General features: G+C 39.1%; 1 protein-coding gene across 3 annotated transcripts in view; it reads left to right on the top strand.

The window, feature by feature from the left end:
• arhgap36 (Rho GTPase activating protein 36) overlaps positions 1 to 20,384 on the top strand; it is an 81,361-nt gene that overhangs the window by 28,377 nt on the left and 32,600 nt on the right. For 2 of the 3 annotated variants that reach the window (XM_082528261.1, XM_082528263.1), the window contains exon 2: positions 12,788 to 12,944. In XM_082528261.1, the coding sequence (XP_082384387.1) occupies positions 12,788 to 12,944 (157 nt within the window). Of the gene's footprint in view, positions 1 to 2,224; positions 2,415 to 12,787; positions 12,945 to 20,384 lie in introns of those variants that run through there. The other variant, XM_082528262.1, reaches the window with a different exon arrangement.

Here is a 20,384-nt window from a genome sequence, read left to right as displayed (position 1 = left end):
CAAGAGGAAGTTTGACTATTCCCTGAATGGTTGTGAGTGGCATCTGGAGTTTTTTTGTAGACAATTAATATGGTTAGTACGTGGCTGTGAACAGATATTCTGTCATGATCCTGGGTCTGCTGACCCAGCGTTTTGTGTTTAGTTTATGTAGCCTTCAAGTTTCCTAAGTTTATCATTATCATGCCTAGGTGTTACTAGTTATTTTCCCCTCGTGTTTCCACTATGTTAAGTCTCCCCTGCTTTCATGTATTTTATGTCTGTGGCGTATGTTGTCAGTCCAGGTTGTCATGTTTATATCTCACTGTTTCCTGTCTTATTGTGAAGAGGTCTGGTGTGTCTGTGTTCATCGTGTTCAGTTTTACTCTCCCATTGTCACGTCGTTATGTTCATGTGTGTCAGCTGGTTCCCCATGTGTTGCCACTTCCCTCATTATCCTCCTGTGTCCATTTAGTCTGTGTGCTCTCAGCCATTCTTTGTCAGGTCGTCTGCTCATCCATGTCTCATCTCCAGGTACCCATGTCAGTTCACTATGGTTAAGGTTTTTCATGTTTTGTTATTAGTTCACCCAGTTTAGGTTATTGTTTAGTTTTCAACGATGCCCTATTATTTTGTACCCTCATTACTAGTCTCATTAAACGGCTTGTTTTGTTAATCCACACCACGTTTCGGTCTGCGCTTGAGTCCTCCTCTGCAACACATACGGCCTGCCCCAGCCAGACCGTGACATATTCACTGAATGTCTACAACTTGTACACAGACTAATATTACCGGAGCCTGTCAGGAATTCTCTCTTTTCAGTCTTTCGACTAAGAAACTTTATTTTATTAGTAGAACACTCTTCTTGAACACATGGTTTGTTGTGTTTGGAAACACAGTGAAATCTCTGTAAGAACTCCCTCTAACCAACGTCATGGTAACGCCTGTAACATTGGTTCAGCTTTGTTGCTATTTTTCAACCATGACTAGAAGTTGAGAAATTAGTGCCAGCCACTGGTTATTCAACATCAAAATGTTTGGTGCCTCCTGTGCTGTTGGCCAACAGGCTGCTGGTAGAAACTGAGCTACTGCTGGGTACAGTAAGAGAGAAGGAATGGCAGGAGGGTGGAGGTGACAGAGAGGTCTTTAGATGCAGGGACTATGGCTGGTAGAGGGACAGAGCGGGTGCAATAATAATGGAGAGAAGATGGAGCTGCTAGACAAGAGGGAAAAAGGAAGACCACTATCCTTGAAACATGGTAACTATTATTCCCTGGATTTGGCTTTACTGGGTCAGAACTGGTTCTCGGGCAGCTTTTAATATCCGCTCACACTTGAGTAGATATACTATGCTGTAGTATCCTTCCTCTGGTCGACTACTCCTTTTCTATTTTTCTTCTGAGCTCCACTGTCCTGTCTGTCCTTTTTATAGAGCTTTTATCCTGTCGTTTTAATCCTCCTCCTACTCAGTCCCTCCCTCCCTCCATTTACTTACTTCCCTCCTTCAGGCGCTTCTTCTCTTTCTACCTCGGCCCTCCTTTCTACCTCCTTTCCTCAAGTCATCCTCTAAAACCTCGCCTCTTTTTACCCACTTCCATCAGCTTACCACCTCCTTATTTTTTTCCCTTCTTCTCTTTATGTAACTATTTCTTCTTATCTGCCTCCTTTCCTGTCTCCTGAATTAACACTCTCTCGCCTTTTTCTACGACCGGTCACTTGTATCTCATACGCCGTTTTTCATCACTTCTGTTTTTCTTTCTTATATCTCAGTTTAACTTGTCTGACTTCTAATTTCCCGCATATATCTTGTCCTCTTTCCTGTGTCCCTATCTCATTTTCATCTCCTTTTTAGACCCTTCACACTTTCCCTTTTGTCCTCTGCATTTTGTTTCCTTCATTCTTCTTCTAACCTTATACTGCTTTTCTACTTATTCTCTCCTGTGGTCTCCTTAGCCTCTTCCCCATTTACCCCTCCCGCACCTTCCTCCCGCCCTTATCTTTGCTCATTTTCTAACTACTTGTTTCCTATTATGCCCCATCTTTCTTTCCATTTCCTCTCCTTACTTATTCCGTGACACTTCTTCATCTTCCCTACCTCTTTCCATCACCTCTTCCTCACCCATATTGCTCCTTTTTTGTTTCCTCCTCTGTCTTGTGTTTATGTTTTCAGTTCCTGAAAGTCAAGTCAGCATGCGCCACTCCTCCTGCTGCTCTCGTAATCACACTCATTCTCAGCCCTCCCCATTCCCCAGTGCCCTCCTCTCTCTCACACTGTGTATATCCCATTCGGCCACTTTCCGCATTAACTCCTAGTCGTCAGTTTCATTCAGCTCAGAGCTGATATGCGGCTGTTTCTCTGATCAAAGTCTGTATACAAGGAGGCTCAGAAATCTGGAGGACCACCTGTTGCATTTTGATTGAAAGACACCCCAATACAGGTACAGACTTTGTGTTTGTTTGAGGGTTGAAGCAAGTGTACTTTGCCATCTGCTGCTTTACCTGTCTGTTGTGATTTTCAGTGCTTCTGTTACCTGTCAGAGACCTGAGTGATGATGCACGTCTTTTCTTAATGACTTTCTCTAAATTTATCATTTTATTCGCATAATTTTGAGACCATGGCAGTGTGCTTATGTAAAGACAAAATCTCAAGTATTAGGATGTTTCGTTACACCTAAAACGTCTCCTGTGCTTCCCCGGAAAAGTCTGATATTATGCCTAAAACAAAACTCTCATGTTTCCTAAACAGTTCGTAGAAACAGCAAATGTGGTGGGAGCTCCATTAGCTATAATTAGGTGGGAACATTATTTTGTAAACACCATTAATTCAGTCATTTGAAAATTGTAAATAAGCTTATTTAATTAATCACCTCAAATTAGGTCACGCTTTGGGGGAAAGGAAAACCGTGAAATAACCTGGCACTCCTGAGAAACACAAGGAAAAATACAACCTTTTTTTTTTTTTCTTCAAATGTAGTCAGTTAAAATGTGACTTTAAAAAAAATATTCATACTGCAAATAACACCATATATGTCCATGCATAATGCATAAGCAAAGTTTCAGCATCATCCTATGAATCCACTTCTATTTGTATTCATCTGCTGGCTAAGCTTTGAGTTTCAGACAGCAAGGAGTCTGTGTGAGCCCCTTAAAATCCCCGAGTTTTTCTGTGCTTTTATAACTCGAGTTGTGGGGACATAAAAGTGATAACAAGCTCAGTCTGTGGGGACCTGTCTTTATTGTTGGGGACATAAAGCATGCAAAATGTAACATTTTAGAGTGAAGAACAGAGTGTAATGTCTTCTGTAGGGATAAAAACATATTATCCGTGGTTGTATACTTGCATTACTCATACAGTGGGGACATACAGATTTATGTGACCACTTAGTGAGGACTCGACTACTTTTGGTGATGAAAAGCGCATCCTTATAATCTACAACATTTCACATTACGTGACAGGATGAAGACTAGAGTGTAATCGCTTCTAAATTGTGTGTGTGTGTGTGTGTGTGTGTGTGTACTTGTTTTTCTCATATTGTGGGGACAAATGTATTTACACAGCTGCTTACTGGGGACTTGACTTACCTTTGCAGATGAAAAGCACATTTATGATGTAAAAAATTAGACATTTCAGGATGAAGACTAGAGTGTAGTTTAGTCTTTTGTGTGTCTGTGTGTGTGTGTGTGGCAACATGCCAGTTCAGTCAGGACTGACACAATACCACTGCTGTGACGACGCAGGATCCGTCTTTGTGGCTCGGCCGTCAGTCTTTAGCACTGCCAAGGGGCCTATTAGCTCTGCCTGTCTGTTTATGCGTGTGTCTGTGTATGTTTGCACATGTGTGTGTGTGTGTGTGTGTCTCTTCCTGTCAGTGAGCAAGCAAGTATCTTTGCATACTAATGTATGTTAAGCTCACTCTGTGAGGTAGTTTTTGACAACATCCTAATTAGACCAGCCACCGTTCCTTATTTATTCTAAGAAAAACAAGACGTGGAGCTGCATAATGTGAACATAATGTTCCTTCATTAGAAAGGATCAAGGAACCACAGAAGGTAATGCACGTATTAGTTGCATGTGTGTGTGTTTAACATATTGAAAGGAAGGGAGGAAATAAAAAAGTCATTTGTGTTATCACGAACTGTTTCATTCTTTCAAACGAGATAGTGTTTTTGAACAAGCTGGAAATCTGCTTTACCATGTCACTTTGTCTAGGATTTTGGTATTTTAATTAATAAATACAGTACATTATTTTGTGGACCAGCTTTATCCACTTGTCCCTTGTGGCACTTACTTCATAAACCTCCATATAACAGTATTAGGACGGAAAGGGTCAGTTTATATATTAGACCTATTTATAACTTAAGCTTTACAGAGAGCCTACGGGATTCTTATTGTCCCTCACCAGTGAAGCGGCAAAGCCATTATTGCAGCACGAACAGATAAAATGCTGTGTTTAGTACAGAACTGGGCATCCAAAGAACATGTTCTGTACACTCTTTTCTTGTGGATGTTTTAAATTTGAAGAAGGAAGCTGTATTAGATTCTACATTTTCAAACAGCCGTGAAGGAGAGTGAAATTAGTAATATAGCTTTTGCTATTATAGAGAACTTTGTGTGTTCAACCAGCCACACGCAATTCGCATACATCCATACCTGTCAGTTTGTAATGGTATTTGATATGTATATGCAGTGGATTGAATGGCTGTTATTAGTTGTTAGTGCCATACATATCTCCACAGGACGCTGAATGGATGTATAGCATGTGTTGTTTCCCAGTTAAATACAGTCAAACTCAACTGTGACCAATGAGTTTCATCCTCATCTTTTTGACTTAACATTTTCTTTATGATATGCTCTAAAGTTTTGCTTTTTGATGCTGTGGTTTATCAAATGTACTCGGTTGGGGGATTGCAAAACGCACCCTTGGGTTTAAATTTACCCTTTCGAAATGTAAGGAACTTCATAGTTTTTATAATGTTGCAAGATTACATTTGCCAGGACATTTAACAACAGAGATCTTACGTGCATGTCTTTGCATGACCACCAGATGTCTCCTACATAAATCTCTCCGGTGCTAATACACCTTCTCAAAACTGGGTCCAGCTCAGTTTCCTTTCTACTCCCTCCTAGACCTGTCCGGGAGGTTCGTCAGTTTCCATGGTCATTTAAAACTTGTATATCCATAAAGGCACAGTATGAACTAAATGGTGTCAGGCTTGCTCAGGGCCCCTCCACAAGATATATCCCTGATTTAGAGAAAAATACTGTAATAGCATTATACTAAGAGGTTCCCAGGGTGCACTTACACCAAGCTTGGTTGCCTTGTACTGTGCCTGAGAATACCTGTAGCCCCTCTACAGTTCACCTTTTTTCATACTGAGCTTAAGTATGTGGTATCAGCTACAGCTTTAGGTTTTCTCAGACAGGTTTAATTTGTAAGATGAAGACCCCACAATAATACAACTGAACCAGGTCTGAGAAATGTACCCAGTAATACCATAGATCAATCACACAGGACAACAGGGGGAGGTCAAGCACACTCAATTAAATTAAATTTTTACTTATATAATGCCAAATCACAAGAGCAGTCGCCTCAAGGCGCTTTATATTGTAAGGTAGACCCTACAATAGTACATACAGAGAAAAACCCAACAATCGTATGACCCCCTATGAGCAAGCACTTTGGCGACAGTGGGAAGGAAAAACTCCCTTTTAACAGGAAGAAACCTCCGACAGAACCAGGCTCAGGGAGGGGCGGCCATCTGCTGCGACCGGTTGGGGTGAGAGCACTCATGCACAGTATGGATCATCTGGTTTAAGTACACCCTTGTTTAGAATCTATAGTTGAAGAAGAACGAGAAAAATCTTTTTTTCATATGTACCCAAATGTTTTTACCTGATTGCTCATGCGTCTTTGCTTTTGTGTCGCTTAATCAAAATTATGAATTGTCTGATAAAATACATATTTTCTCAACCTTGGCAGTATAAGCATCAGGATATTATGCAAAATACACAAAAAGAAAAACTGTGTTACACAGGGTCATCATTAAAGAGAGCATATACATAAAGACTGGGGCACTTTACATGAATAGAATAGGATCTTGTGTCAATTATTTCCTTTTATGTACTCTGTAAGGAAAAATATTAATGTTGCTCCATAAGGGGGTCTTTAAGGAATCATTGACCACCCTGAACATTTTCTCCTTTGTAACTTTTCCTTGGACCTGAACAGTTTCAAAAACCCTGCTGTATGTCAGCCAAAAAGTTTTTTGGGATTCAGGGATAAATCTTGCTTTTTCCGGCTGATAATTCGACCCTGCAGGGGTTTAAAATCGTGGGCAATTGCAGTATATTATTCGTGGCTTTATTAATACACATTGCATTACAGTTACATACACTCTAGTTTTCAAGTATTCCCAGATGTTTGGTTGAACAGGAAATCAATAGTTGTCTCAGCAAATAAATAAGCAATGTTATTATGTTAATGGAAACAATTAAAATGTTCTTGTAATTCAGGAAAAATGAACCACCTCCTCACCTCCTGGTAATGAATGAGAACGAGAGGCAGTATTTATCTTTGCCTCATTTGCACAGTTTGGCCAAGAAGGTAGGAGGTGGGTAGGGGGCAGAACAAAATGCTGAGGTTAATGATGTGCACGGCGAGAAGCACCCAAGGGAGAGATGACTATACACAAAACAGCAGCGTGGGGGGGGGAGTGAAAAGCATCCGAGAGCTCTCACACCATGTTTCTTACTGTGTTGTGTCATCAGACGGGGGCACAGCATCAGAACAAGGTTATATGACCTGCTTTTAAATGCAAACTCAAAAACGGGCCCAGTTTTAGCAGGTGCTGCTTTGAACAACACGTCCTTCATTGCAGTGATCAGTGTCCTGTTTGATCTGCTGATTTGCTTCTTTCAAGCTCCGCAAGGTCTCATCTCTTATGTGTTTATCTGTCATCACGTTTCCAAGTTCTGTGAGAAGTCAGAGTTTATTTTGGTAAACATCTGGGGAAATTATTATTATCATTATTATTATTATTATAAAAAATGAAAAAGCTTTTCTTTTACTGTCTAAAATCAGTAATGAGAGGTTTAGGTCATTGTATTCCACTTTCTGCTACCTTCCTGTGTGGTTTGTCTTTCATGTGGCTGCACTGCCTCATTTCCTAGTTCCTGGTATTGAAAACTCATGATTGTACAAAAAGAGAAAACCTACAGAGTGAAGGAAGGTCTTATTTTAATAGTCAACTAAGTCAACAATACTCTTTTTAAATCTTTTTTCTCCTTGTTTTCATGGTGAAATGGATTGGAAAGATTGGAAAGTAGTTACTACGATCAAATACTTTGTGTAAAATAGTCTTGAGTTTAGAATACAGTGATTTCTAGTTAGTTTTACATCAGCGAAATTTTTGTATCACAAGAGGAAAAAGAGCACAGAGCCAGACATGACACATTTCCCACACATTATTAATGAAAATAAAATTGTATCTGTAGCCGAGTGACTCAACATTTACCAAACCATTCCTGACAATCTTTACCATAAATGATGGACTTTTGAAACATTCATTGCCGATTTGATGTAATCAGAACATCGTGAATAGCAGCGCTCACTTACTGATTGTAGAAACGCTGGATTGTGGTTGGTGAACATAATTGTTTTAAACTTGGTTGAAGCAGAGTGAGATTGTTTAACACTGGGGAAGCAGACACTGGGATCACAGCTGGTAATAACAGGGTAGATGCCAAAATGTAGCCTCCGAAGATTACAAAACATTAACTTGCAAAAGTTTGCATATTTTGGTAATGTTAGCCACAATGATCACCCAGATATTGGCAGCATTAAGGGCTTGAATTTAAGGCAGCTCGTCTTGGTTTTCAACTTTCACCTGGACCCACGTGAGCTGAATAACTCACATGATGTCTCTGATGTCTCACAAATGATTCATAGCTTTCCCCTGTGACTCTTAATGACTCACAGGATGACAGAGTGGGTCAGACGTTTCCAAGGCGAGATTGCCAATAGGGGTTAATATCAGGCACTCTGCATGAACTTCTAGAGTTTTTGGTAGTAGTGTCCAGTCGAGAAGAAAAAGACTGGCATGGTATTCCAAACCACTGACCTTAACAGCTATGGGAAGTGCTACCGTAGTAAAAAAAAAAACCAAACAAACCAAAAAAACAAAAAGGAGAAACTCTAATGGTTGCTTCTGCAACCATTAGAGTTTCTTCCCAGTGAACGAATCTCAGTACTTACAGTTTACATCACGGGCATGAATGTCATGGTAATTTGGGGTTTTTAATGACTTCTTTGAACTGTTCTTTTTCCAGGGTGGAAAGAGTATACATCTTTCTGACTTTAGAAAAACAAGAATTGGTGTGCAAAAGTATTTGGGTGTATTTTATCTTTTTTATCATCTTCTTATGAGATTTGTTTTCTTTCTATGGACAATAGGTCATAGGAGATTGATTTAAAATACATACCGGCTCAAATAAATACACACACTCACTTAAATCTTTTAATAAGTGGTGCTGAAGGACCTACAATGTCTTTTAACTTGTCAAGGCCAAGGCCTATAACCTTCTCATTAGTGATCATGATTGCTACAACAGGTAACTTCTCTTTACTACCATAAAAAGAATTTGTTTGACACTCATAGGATTGACCAATACTCGGGACGATGGAAAGGTCCAAGGCCACCAAAAAGCCCAAAATACCAAAGATTTGGCCAAAGGTGCAATACTGAGGTGCAACTTGCTAAGAGACATTTAATCAATTATTAGTCGGGATGTGAATGTATTTGGGCCTGCATGCATACATTTGAACCTGTGTAGAGAAAATCCAAAATAAATTCAAACTTGTTCACCAATTCTTGTTTATTTTATTGATTGATTGATTTAAATCATCAAAGATGTATGCTGCACAGTCATTCCACCCTGAGAAAAGAACAGCTTGTGTTTAAACTTCTGAGCACAACTGAAATTGTTCATGAAAGCAGAGATTGAGATATGCTGACCCATCCTGAATGTGTGGTGAGACCGTTCAAACATCCACCAAGAGAGAAAATACACATAAGGTATAGGTTTAAAAACTGCTCATGAGATATGACATTTAACTTAAATGTCATGTCTAAAGTTTGGCATTTCATACAGCAGACCATATTCCCTGTGGTATTGTTTTCCACTGAACCCTGCTGCTTTGAGTGAGTCCATGTTACCAGTTTTAGAAAATGTGGATGAGGCCTCAGCGCTCTTTTGTGGGAAACTTTCATCATTCATCATTTCACTTTCACCACAGCCTATTTGTCTGGTTGTGTTTAGCATTAAGAGCAAAGTAATTTTGTCCAATCATGCTGTGCAGTCTGCATTTAGTCATGAGAAAATCATGCACACGTGGATCTGTTTCCACACTCCCGTAGTGCACAGCGAGACCTTCAGAGAATAAAAATGAAAAGATAGCATGACTGAACAAAGCGAGAAGACACAAGAAATAACACAACTGTGAGAAGTGTGAAGTCATACTTACTAAATATTTTTATGTATAAAAGGTTGTCATAAATGTTTATATCAACCTATCATACGAGCCTTGAACTTGACCTCCGGGTACAAAGAACCACTTTATGGCACTTTAATTGTAATCTGCTATCTATATCTGATAGCGGTTAACATTTGACCACCACAAGCAGCTGTTTTTTGGACACATGTACAAATGTCTGTTGTGATTTAACCACAATTCTCATGTTAGCTGTTGTTTATAACTGTTTGTAAAACCTTACTAGACCAACTGGCATGCATCAGCAGCATGCTAGTGTTTTATGGGAACAATTAAAATCCATAAACATAATATTAGTGGTCTTTTTCTGGACTGGAAAATAAAAAGTGGGTTGGGTCTACTAGCCATTTCATTTGGGGCTAGCTCATGAGCACCATATGCTACACCCTGAACTGCAGCCAGTTTCTTTAGACTGCTGTGGAGTTATTAGTACAAAACAAATTTCACAGCAGTTGGTGATGTAATCACAACCTTTAATCTTTTGATTTGTGTTGCTGAACAAAACTATTCTTATCTACAAAACAATCCAAATTTGGAGGTCAGGGAGGAGGAGGGTGTGGATGACGACTAGGTCATCTCAACTTTGATGCTATGTTCCGGCTTTTCACGAAGTTTCATGAAGTTCAGCTTTAGTTTGGGAGTTGACTGACAGTTTGTCAATTTTTTTTTAGAATAATCAGCAGAGAAACATATTGTCACTAAATATGATCCTATTAGTTAATAGTTTTTCAGTATAAAGTTCTTCTCTTCTACATTTTTTGTCATATTTTACTTTTTCCTTGCTAATTGTATCTGACACCTGTGGAGAATATTATTTCATCCAAAGTACTTTAAATGTTTATTGAATACAATGCATAGTCAAAGTCTAAAGTGGGGTCTTTAGATCTTTTTGGCTTAGGACCTTCTTCTCATGTTTCGGATCTCCTTTAGTTTTTAACAAAGAGACGTTTCCCTACAAACTTCCCATGCGGTTTCATTTAACCACACGCCACAAGAATTTGAGGCACAAAGATGTAAAGTTATCCCATCTGGACGTAATTTTTACAAACTAAAAGATTACAGAAGTTGGCACAATCCTCCAACAAGAGTGGGGAACCTAACCCCAATGTGGTGAACCAGAACAACCATTGGCATCGTGGCAAACAGAGGTGGTTTGAAGTCACCTCAGATCATAGAAGTAAATCAACGAGTTGCTAAAGACAGTTTGGACGTATTGGTTACTTGATTTGCACAGTTCCTATACGCTTGGGCTCTCTGAAAAGTCGCACAGCATGCATATATTAGAAACACATGCTTGTCTGACAGGGTGAACGGGTTGTGGAGCACAGACTTAAGATCTGGAATGAGATTGTATGCTTCTTATTAACCTGCGGCCGCTTCATCCCTCCATTAAACACTCCCCCCATTACCCCTCCGCGCTTCCTCTCAATATTCACCTGATATTGTTTTTCCTGTTTTCTTAGCATCTCTTAAAATCTCTTGATTCTACCATTCTTCTTCTACTCTTCATCTCCATCCTTATTTATTAGCTCTGTGATTTAGCTCCTTGCCCTCCTACTTGCTGCTCGGTGAGAATCTAGTAGAAGGTAAACCGTGTTGAGGTTAAAATTGAATGTTCTCCACATTTCCAAAGAGAAACTGGGATCAGCCCTAACACTTACAATGCCTTCAAAAGACTTTAAGCTAATTCTTAGCTTATTCGATCTGTGACTGTGTCTCAACCACTGAAATGTTTACCACAGCAAAGAAGTACTTCTTAACACTTTGGGCCTTCAAGTAAACTAAGGAGCATGAGAATATATAGTGTGTGTACAGTGATACGTTACAATGTATACCATCTATGACTTTGAACTGCACAGTTTAAACACAATCTTACCACCTTACAGAGATAGTAGCATTTTAATATTTTGGGCTTCAAACTGTTGCCACAATGGACAAAAAAGCCTTACTTACATTAAATAATACAATAATAACCCTAACCCTTAAGTTTAGGGAAAAAAATCACAAAAATGTGAAAACTGCGAAACTTGCTTTGGGATGGATTTAGAAGTTTCCCTCCAAGTTACTTGAAAATGTAAAATTCCCACCTTGAAATAGTTCGAAATTGCTAGGGCATTGATAGTGTGGTGAGTTTTTGAATATTGTTTCAGAAGATAAATATTTAAATGAGGAATGGTGAAAACTCATTTTTAAAAGCAGATTTAATTTCCCTGTTGTCCATTCAAGATCAGGTCCTGTTTGTACACTGTTGTATAATCTTAATATTTTCCAGCTTTAGCCAGTGCTCGCTATGAAGATGTTTGGCAGCCTGCTAGAGAATTAAGGGGGTATCTAGGCTCTAAGCAAAGATAGATTTAAAGAAATCGGAATACCTTTTGATTAATAACATTTTATCAATATGAGATACAGTAAAGCAGGCTAATCTGGAGTTGCAGTTGGTAATGGTTACTTCTTATAGTACTTCCATTTATTGATGCACCAATATTATTATCATGTTGCCTTCAAGCAGAAAAAAGCTGAAAATGTTTGTAGATTAAACCTCACTAAGTAAAACAGTAGAAATCCTTGATACAGTGTTTTTAATTTCCTGTTTTGTTTTTTCTTTTTTGTATGAGTTAGAAAGGGTTATTCTTCGAAATTACTAAAGTTGAGTTATTTTTTTTAATCAAGCAGTTTTATACCAAGATTGGCCCCAATAAACCTTATAAACAGGCTCATCTAGAGCCACAGAAGACTTAGTATAAAATATGCAATGTAATTTAGGTTTGTTGTTATGACAAATGCAGGCTTCCTGTGTTAAACTTGTGGATTTCCCCCTTTTTTAAAAGGTCAGGTTGTGTCTGCAGAGATTTAATGAGCTTTCACTGTGCAAAGATCTCAAGGTCAACAGACAAAAAGGGCATCACAATAGGTTTTTGTAATAAAAGGCTAAGAATAAAAATAAATACAGGCTTAAGACTAGTGAAAACAAATGAACGCGCTGACTTTTTTGACAAGAAACATGGTCTCTTTCTTTATCTTGTTACACAGTGATAAAAGCAAAGCTCACAGCTGAATTCTCTGTTTTTGCTTTTGAAGATTTTTTTTGCCTTTTAAGTAGTTGATGGTTGGTTGGCAATGGTCAGAGATTGCATGTCAGTGGAGATTTTTGTTTTGTTTTTTTAGTTTGAAGACCATCTGGTACCTGTTGATTAATGGCTTGTGTTTCTATAGGTATTTTTGTGTCCTCTGTATCCTTTAACCATCTCTTTTCTCTGCAGGGGGATCACACGTGGGCCACCATGTTGGGACAGAGCGTGCGGTTACAGCCAGTTCCCATCCAGAGCCTATCGGAGCTGGAGCGAGCCAGGTTACAGGAAGTCGCTTTGTACCACCTGGAGGAGAGGGACCTGGACTTCAAGATCAGCATCCCTAAAGGTAAGGGGGAAGGACAGAGATGGTGTTTCTAAAGGATCTGATGGTGGTTGAGTGTAAACTGATTTCTTAACTCGATTCCTCAATATTTTCCAAAGTACTTCCATTTTTTATTAGCACTCATATACTACCTTTATTGATTTGGAGGCTCGAATATTCAAGATTTAAAAAAAAAAAATGTTAGTTTAAGGCATACATATTTGATCTTTACCCGAAAGAATTTGGACTGATGGAATCTGGGACTAAACAAAAATGGGCGTCATGGGAGTTGAACCTTTGTCTGCCATATCATCCTGAGTACTGGCCTATTCATTTATGCCCTCTGTAATGGGAATTTGTTTTTAGTCTGTATCTTCTGACTTGTTTGAACTACCCTACTAACTCCTGAGGCACTAAACAGAGGACATCCTGGGCTTTATATTAATATGTCATGTGTTTGGGTGGCTTCTTTTAGCTCCAAAGAGGCAGGAAATCATAAATAAAGTTAAATAGGAATATTCTTTTGTCCTTGGTTCTCAGGAGGATATAAAAGTCTTGAGGATTATCCTTCTTAGTCACATCTACCTCCTTATTACCTTGGTTTCATAGTATTAGGTTTTACTGGTTTTGAGGCATCAAAGGATTTGGTTTGATTTTTTTAATAAAAAAAAAGCAGCATTATTTGAGTTAAAAGACACCCTTCGTTACATTGACCATCATGGAAGGATAACCTGTAATTTCTGGGTTTCCAGGCTGCCAAGTCCTACATCGGCTTACGTTTTATTGGTTTACTGAAAATGGGCAACTTTAGAAAAGCTAAACTATAAATAGTAAATAAGTTACTTAAGTAATTGTGGAACATAACAAATAACCCCAATCTGAGAGAAAATCAGTTTCCTCTGACACATAATTGAGAATGCTGTTAAGTCACATGCGAAAGTAATTGTTTGGAAATGGGCCTAAACTTTGTGTAACTTGCATAGACATGTGATAGCCAGAGTTCAAGTGTTGCCAGAGTATGTTTTGTGTTTCTGTTGATTTCTGAAATAGCATTTAAGTTGCAAATCAGTTTTTAAATTTGGCACAATCCCCTGTAGGGAAGGCAAGGAGGTAAAGACACTTCACCCGTTGCCTACTGGTGGTGGTCAGAGGGCCTGGTGGCGCCAGTGTCCGGCAGCCTCGCCTCTGTCAGTGCGCCCCAGGGTGGCTGTGGCTACAATGTAGCTTGCCATCACCAGTGTGTGAATGTGTGTGTGAATGGGTGGATGACTGGATATGTAAAGCGCTTTGGGGTCCTTAGGGACTAGTAAAGCGCTATATAAATACAGGCCATTTACCAAAGGTTTAAAAACATGAAAAAATGCTATGTCCGACCATTAAATTCATAGGGACAGGGCATGATAGTTACTCCATTACAATAGCTTCCCAGAATAGTGAAACTGATGAAGGACAACTTTGTTTTTGTCACCATTGCTGCCAATTTAATGCAGTTAAATTTCATTAGTCAGTCTTAGTGGTGAGGCGGATTGGTCGTCATGAGGTTTGAGAATAAAAGTTCACGATGACCTAGAGCTGGGCGATATGAGATTTTTTCATATCACGATATGTTTTTTTCATTTCAGGCGATAACGATATCTATCACGATATAAGCCAAATAACTATATTTGTAAGATTTAAATGTGCCGTTGCTCACAAGTAAAATGTGAAATAATCAGCAGCTTGTTTTTAAATATTTATTTCCCATAATAAGTTCAACAGGGTAGATGTACTTAAGGAACATGACTTTTTCAGATAAATAAAGGCAAATATTGCAAACTACACAAAAGGCAGCCGCTAAAGCGTTTAAGTTTCAAAATAGAACAAATGAAACAGACTAAATTGTCAATTCCACTTAGAAACAAAATATTAATTCTAAAAATAAATCTTAGTTTGTTTTACAGAAGAACAGACAAAACTGACTAACTTTTGTCAATATCAAATAAACTGAGAACTAAAAGGAAATTCTCAATCTCTCCTTGTTGTATAGCTGAGCTTTTCAAACAGTTTTAACAGTTACTTTAGTCTGACAAAAGCCGAATGACGAATTAGCGCTTCCAGTCAGAGACTGAGGCTACGTCCACACGTACACGGGTATTTTTGAAAACTGAGATTTTCCGTTTTCGTTTTAAAAAATAATCCCGTCCACACATAAAGGCAGAAATGAAGGAAAACGCTGCTATGAACATGCCAAAGCAGCAGGTGGCGCTAGATTCCTAACCGTGCAGAAATATTGGCCAATCAGAAGTCTAGAAGCCTCGGTGGGAAAAAGTAAACAAAGCTGCGGCATAGAAGCAGAACCGAGTCGTATGTGTGGAGGGACAGTAACTGTGTGTGTATGTAAGCATTTAAACACTGCAGAGAGTAGAATTAACAGTAACAGTATTGTAGAAATTCATTTCACCGAAACAATAACGTGGCGCACAGTGTGACGCATGCACCAGTTTATTGTATTTCCAGACTTGCTTTCGGCACAATTTACAGTGCACGCTACTCTGTTTTTTGTCAGACTTGAAATAGCCGAAATACCTTCCCACTACGGAACTTCTATGGCTCTTCCGTTCGACAATCTCTCCGGCGTTGGAACCATCATCTGTTTTCTCTTCGGTCACGCTCGGTTGATTTTTCTAGTCGGCACACTCATTTCCTCCATTACGCGCTGGCTCCATTACCCGCTGGCTGCTTCCCAAACAAACACACGTGCGGCTTGGCACTTGTGCTGTACGTAACAAGTCACGCGACGTGACGCTGCGGCTGTGATTGGTTCGGCTCTGCGCTACTGAATTTGGATTGGCTGACCTTTTTTTTTTTTTTTTTTTTTTTTTTTTTAAGAGAACAAGAGCGGCGAGGTCTATCGCGATAGCTTAATTTCTCTATCGAGTAAAAGTTATATCGCGATACATATCGTTATCGTTCTATCGCCCAGCTCTACGATGACCTGGTGAGTATGGCGCCAGTTTGGTTAGCCACACTCAGCCAAACTTAGACTGAACTGCCCTAAAGCAAAAACAACAACTCAGTCTGCCAGGGGAGCCATAACAGCTTGTCTGTGAATCTGAGGAATGAGCATAAAGCAGGAAGACATTAAGGATCATCTGGAGCGGAATCCAGGGTGTCAGATTGATAAGGAAGGGGAAAGGGAGGCAACGTGATTTCTGTTAGTTGACTCTTTATCTCAAATAGCATTGGATAGGGTCATGATTTGTCTTTTTTCCCACCCTAGGGGTGATGATATGAGATAGCTGGGTAATATTCACTTCTTAAACCACCGACCAGTACTGCTGTTTCCAAGTCATAGTCTAGCTGGTATTGTTTTGTTTCTGATTTTAAACTTGTGCAGCTGTCCTGGTGTGAGTCATTATGGCAAAATGTGCTATGGGAGACACCTGTTGCAGCAGGAACTCCCACAATTGTGGACGAATTGTTGAATGTTAATACAATTGATTTATGCAGTAGTGTTGCATAAACACTGCTTTTACAGGGGTGTGGGTTTTCCAGATATGGCTATTTAGTTTTCGTGTAACAATGTAAAAATGGTGACTGATGAAGCATAGGTTCAAATGTCAGCACATTAACAGGGGTTGTAACCTGTGCGTTGTTGAGATGGTCATTGTCGTTCCACCAAGTATGTGGCTAGAGACTTGGCACACATGTAGTACACCTTATGGGTTACTTGTAATTTAATGAATTAGTTCTTCCAAACTATACATGACTATTTGATATTTGTGCATATATATTTCCATTTTCACTTTCTCACGATTTCGTTCCCCGCCCTCATTTATACCTCATCCTCTTCCTTGACTCAAACTTCCTCTCCTGAACTGACACATAAACACGCATAAATATTTTTATTTGTTCCTAATATTGTGGCAGTTACTTCTTTTCAGCAGATGTGACGGCTGAAAAGAAGCCAGCTAACCAACAATAAAAGCTGGTTATAAGCTAACATTAGCTAATGCTAGCTAACATTACCTAAAATTATGCCAGCTAACGTTAGGCTCGAGTAGCTTAAAAATCACACTTTACCTCTTATAAAAAGTTACATTCTCACATTGCATCAGTTTATTGAGTGAGTATCTGGATACAATAAGGTTTGATCTATTTCAAAGAAAGTTTCACCAGTGCTGGCTAAAAGCAGCTAACAGTAACAAAAACAACAGCTAACAGCAGCTCTTAGCAAGAGAAAAGTTAGCGACTCACGTCAGTATCGCTGTCATCAGACAGAACAAAAAAGACATGGACACAAATTGTTGACTAATGGAAACATTAGACTGACAGGCTATACTTACTTACAGAGGAAGGTACCCACTGTGTCAAGGGTTATGGACTTGAATTGGGAGGAGTAAGAAAACCAAATTACAGTGCAATCTGCTGTACACTGACATATACTGTTGATATTTTACAAACTGTATCTGAACTGAATTGTAAAGGTGGTGGTGAAGGAGACAAAGTGATATAGCAGTGTTTCATGTAGTTTAAATTAATTCTTGCCACACTGAGTTGCCCAAATTCAGGCTTTGGTGGTGCTTGGTTTTCTTAGTCTTACATCAGACCTACATGCAAATCTTGTGTACCCTTTTGAACTCTGAAGGACTCAAGCCATCTAATAAAGTGGGCTAGATTCACTAATAAACTGCAAATTCCTCACACACCTCACAGATTGCAGACCAGGAGGTTTCCTCTTGTGTTTATTGAGGCCTAGGGTCAGTGAGGTCAGGAGGATCACTGGGGCTGATGCTGAGGAAATATGGAAATATTCAACTGGTGTCTTTGTATGATCAGGATCTGTTGGTGGCTTTTCGCCTGTGAGACCAGCTGGTATGTAAGCCTCTTTTCTCAGACTCAGAAGCTCTCTTCCATACTACTGTTCTCTTGCAGGGTTATTAACCCTTCAACCTCCTCAACTTTGACTACGTCACTGATTGAGGCTGGGTATACTTAAGTTTTCAAATAAACAGTGGAGCTCAATTATATCAAGGGCTTTACAATTCCCCTTGAGTATAAAATTTACAATTGGGATACGACCACTTTACTTCTGCAACTTTTCACAATGCATGCATGCACCAAAATGGGCCTACAGGCCCTTGTGGAGATTTTTTGTAAACAAAATTCCTGTGTTAATGAAAAAAAAAGAAGTGTAATTTAATTCACCTTAATTTCATGCCTAAAATTATCCAAAGCACGAGTGGGGAATTCATTTTTCCAATGGCCCACATAAGAAGCTTGGACTGTTGTAGAGAGCCGCACTTATCTGAGCGGCCCTCCACAACAGTCCCAGTTTCTTACAACATAATAGGACTATTTAACTATTTACAATCCACACATGAATACATGGGGAAAAAAATTCTCCCATTTTCTGCGTCGTTTAAAGTCCCATGAGGTTTTTATAGGTTCCACTACATGAGACCTTCTGAATTAGCTGCTTTAACTTGAGCATATTTAAATAAAACACCTGCATTGCCCTTTTTACCTGCAGGTTTTACACTGGCCTCATGTTCTAGCTGTGATTCAATCTTCACATAAACGATGGATGTGGCTGCCTGAAAATCGCCATAAACGTAAATTCTGTGGTTGCCAAAACAAACCCAGCTGCACAGAAATATAGACAAAATCATCTCTCTGCCTCCTCGCCCTTCATCTCAGTAAACTTTCTCAATGAGTTTACTGTCTCAGTTGTTATTTAGTCTTATTTAATAAAATATTTGTTCATTTAGTAAATTGTGGTCACTATTAGAATGAAATAGAGGAAAAACAGGATACGCAAACAGGTGCATCTAACGATAACCAAATGGCTAACTCTTGGTTGGTCAGATTCAAAAATGCCCAGCATGAGATTTTCTGTCAGGATCTCTTTATTCATCAGGAGACATCAAGTGGCAATCTTTTAAAGTCTATTGACTGCATTGGAGAACTGGTAACACCAGCTGCACTATCTTTTAATATTCACTTAACAAATAAATATGCTCAAATATATGATGTATGATTTCTTTTCTCTAAATGGATCGGATTGAATGCTTAAAGTTTGCAAGGTGTCAGTTCTCTTTTCTCATTAAATTTGCCGGTCCGTGCTGCAGCTCAACAGATTCAAAGTGTGCCTTCTAAGTTGTATTTTTTTTTTTGTTTTCCTCACTCATTGTTTGTAGCGGTGACAACATAAGGAGAGAGGAACCCAGCACTGGACAGAAACGTTCAAGACGTCTGTGGATGTTTCAACTTTCTGCATTTGACTGATCTACAAAGTTCAGGACCTTTTGTTGGAGGTCTTTAGATGTTTAAATCAGCTTTAAAAGTTTCGAACGTGTGGGTGTTTTGGTTGTTCACCGAAGTATCTGGGTATCTGTACATACAAGGCTTTGTTTGAAGGTCTAGTCGCTCGCTAGATGTCCACTCTCTGGATGTCTGACAAACATCTGAGGCATCCAAAACAAACTCAAAGTCTATTTCTTTCAGCAGCTCTTTCGGATTTTCACACATGTCCAAAATAAGTATGTGTGGTGGAATTTAGTGCGAAGACGCCCTGGAAACTTCTGGCTTCAGGCAACACATATTGTGATTACCCTTGTAAAAAGAGGACATTTTTAGCTATGTTTAGCACAAGATTAAGCATCTGTAAGTGAACTTCTATGTCAATGTTTTGCACTAATATAATGGAAATTTGTCCAGTAATCTTTTAATGATGTTGTGACATAAAACGCTACTTTTGCTCATCTAATGGTATCATTGTTGCTCTGTGGGATCTTGTTTAGTCTGTCCAATGCTCTGTTACAAATTTATTGGCTTCTCGCATTACTTAAAGTCTCACAAGAGAGGAACCTTCGTAACGCATATGTTACCCATGTTGTGAGTCACGTTTTATGCCCTTACAATGTAAATACACTTTAGAGTGAACACTTGTTTTGATATTAATGCTCCAAGAAAATCTACTTTTAGCAGACAATGTTTCTAATGTGTCACACATCCTGTGAGACTCCCCGTGCTCCGTGCTTTTGGGAAATCTTGTTCTTCTCTCTTGTTCATATGTGTGTTTGTCCCATCAGGTCAGGGTTCAATTAAACAGTAACGTTAATGGGAAAGATGACTAATTCACTTTATACCATCTGTTTTCTTACTTGTTTTTGTCCCCCCCACCCCCCCGTGGTGATCACTACTATCATGGTAGATGTCCTTAGCATATGTGATTTTAATGCTCCAACATAAACTTCACAAATATCCCACGTGGACGAAATAAACTTGGCTGCTTTAAATGCCTTGTGTTCCTGAAAAAGAGCCGGCTTTGATTTAGTGATGTTGTAAACAGCAGACTCACTGACCCAAACAGTTTCTTCCAAGATACGTAAACCCAGTGAGAGCGAGTGCAGCTTGTAAAACAGCTCACATTCATACTTTCCTTGTTTCTTTATGAAGTCAACTTTTTGGTTAATGAGCAGC

This window comes from Aulonocara stuartgranti (genome assembly GCF_965226115.1).
Source record: "Aulonocara stuartgranti genome assembly, chromosome: 3".
Lineage (NCBI taxonomy): Eukaryota > Metazoa > Chordata > Actinopteri > Cichliformes > Cichlidae > Aulonocara > Aulonocara stuartgranti.
The sequence above is the reverse complement of the archived record's forward strand: the minus strand, read 5'-3'. Positions and strand labels throughout refer to the sequence as shown.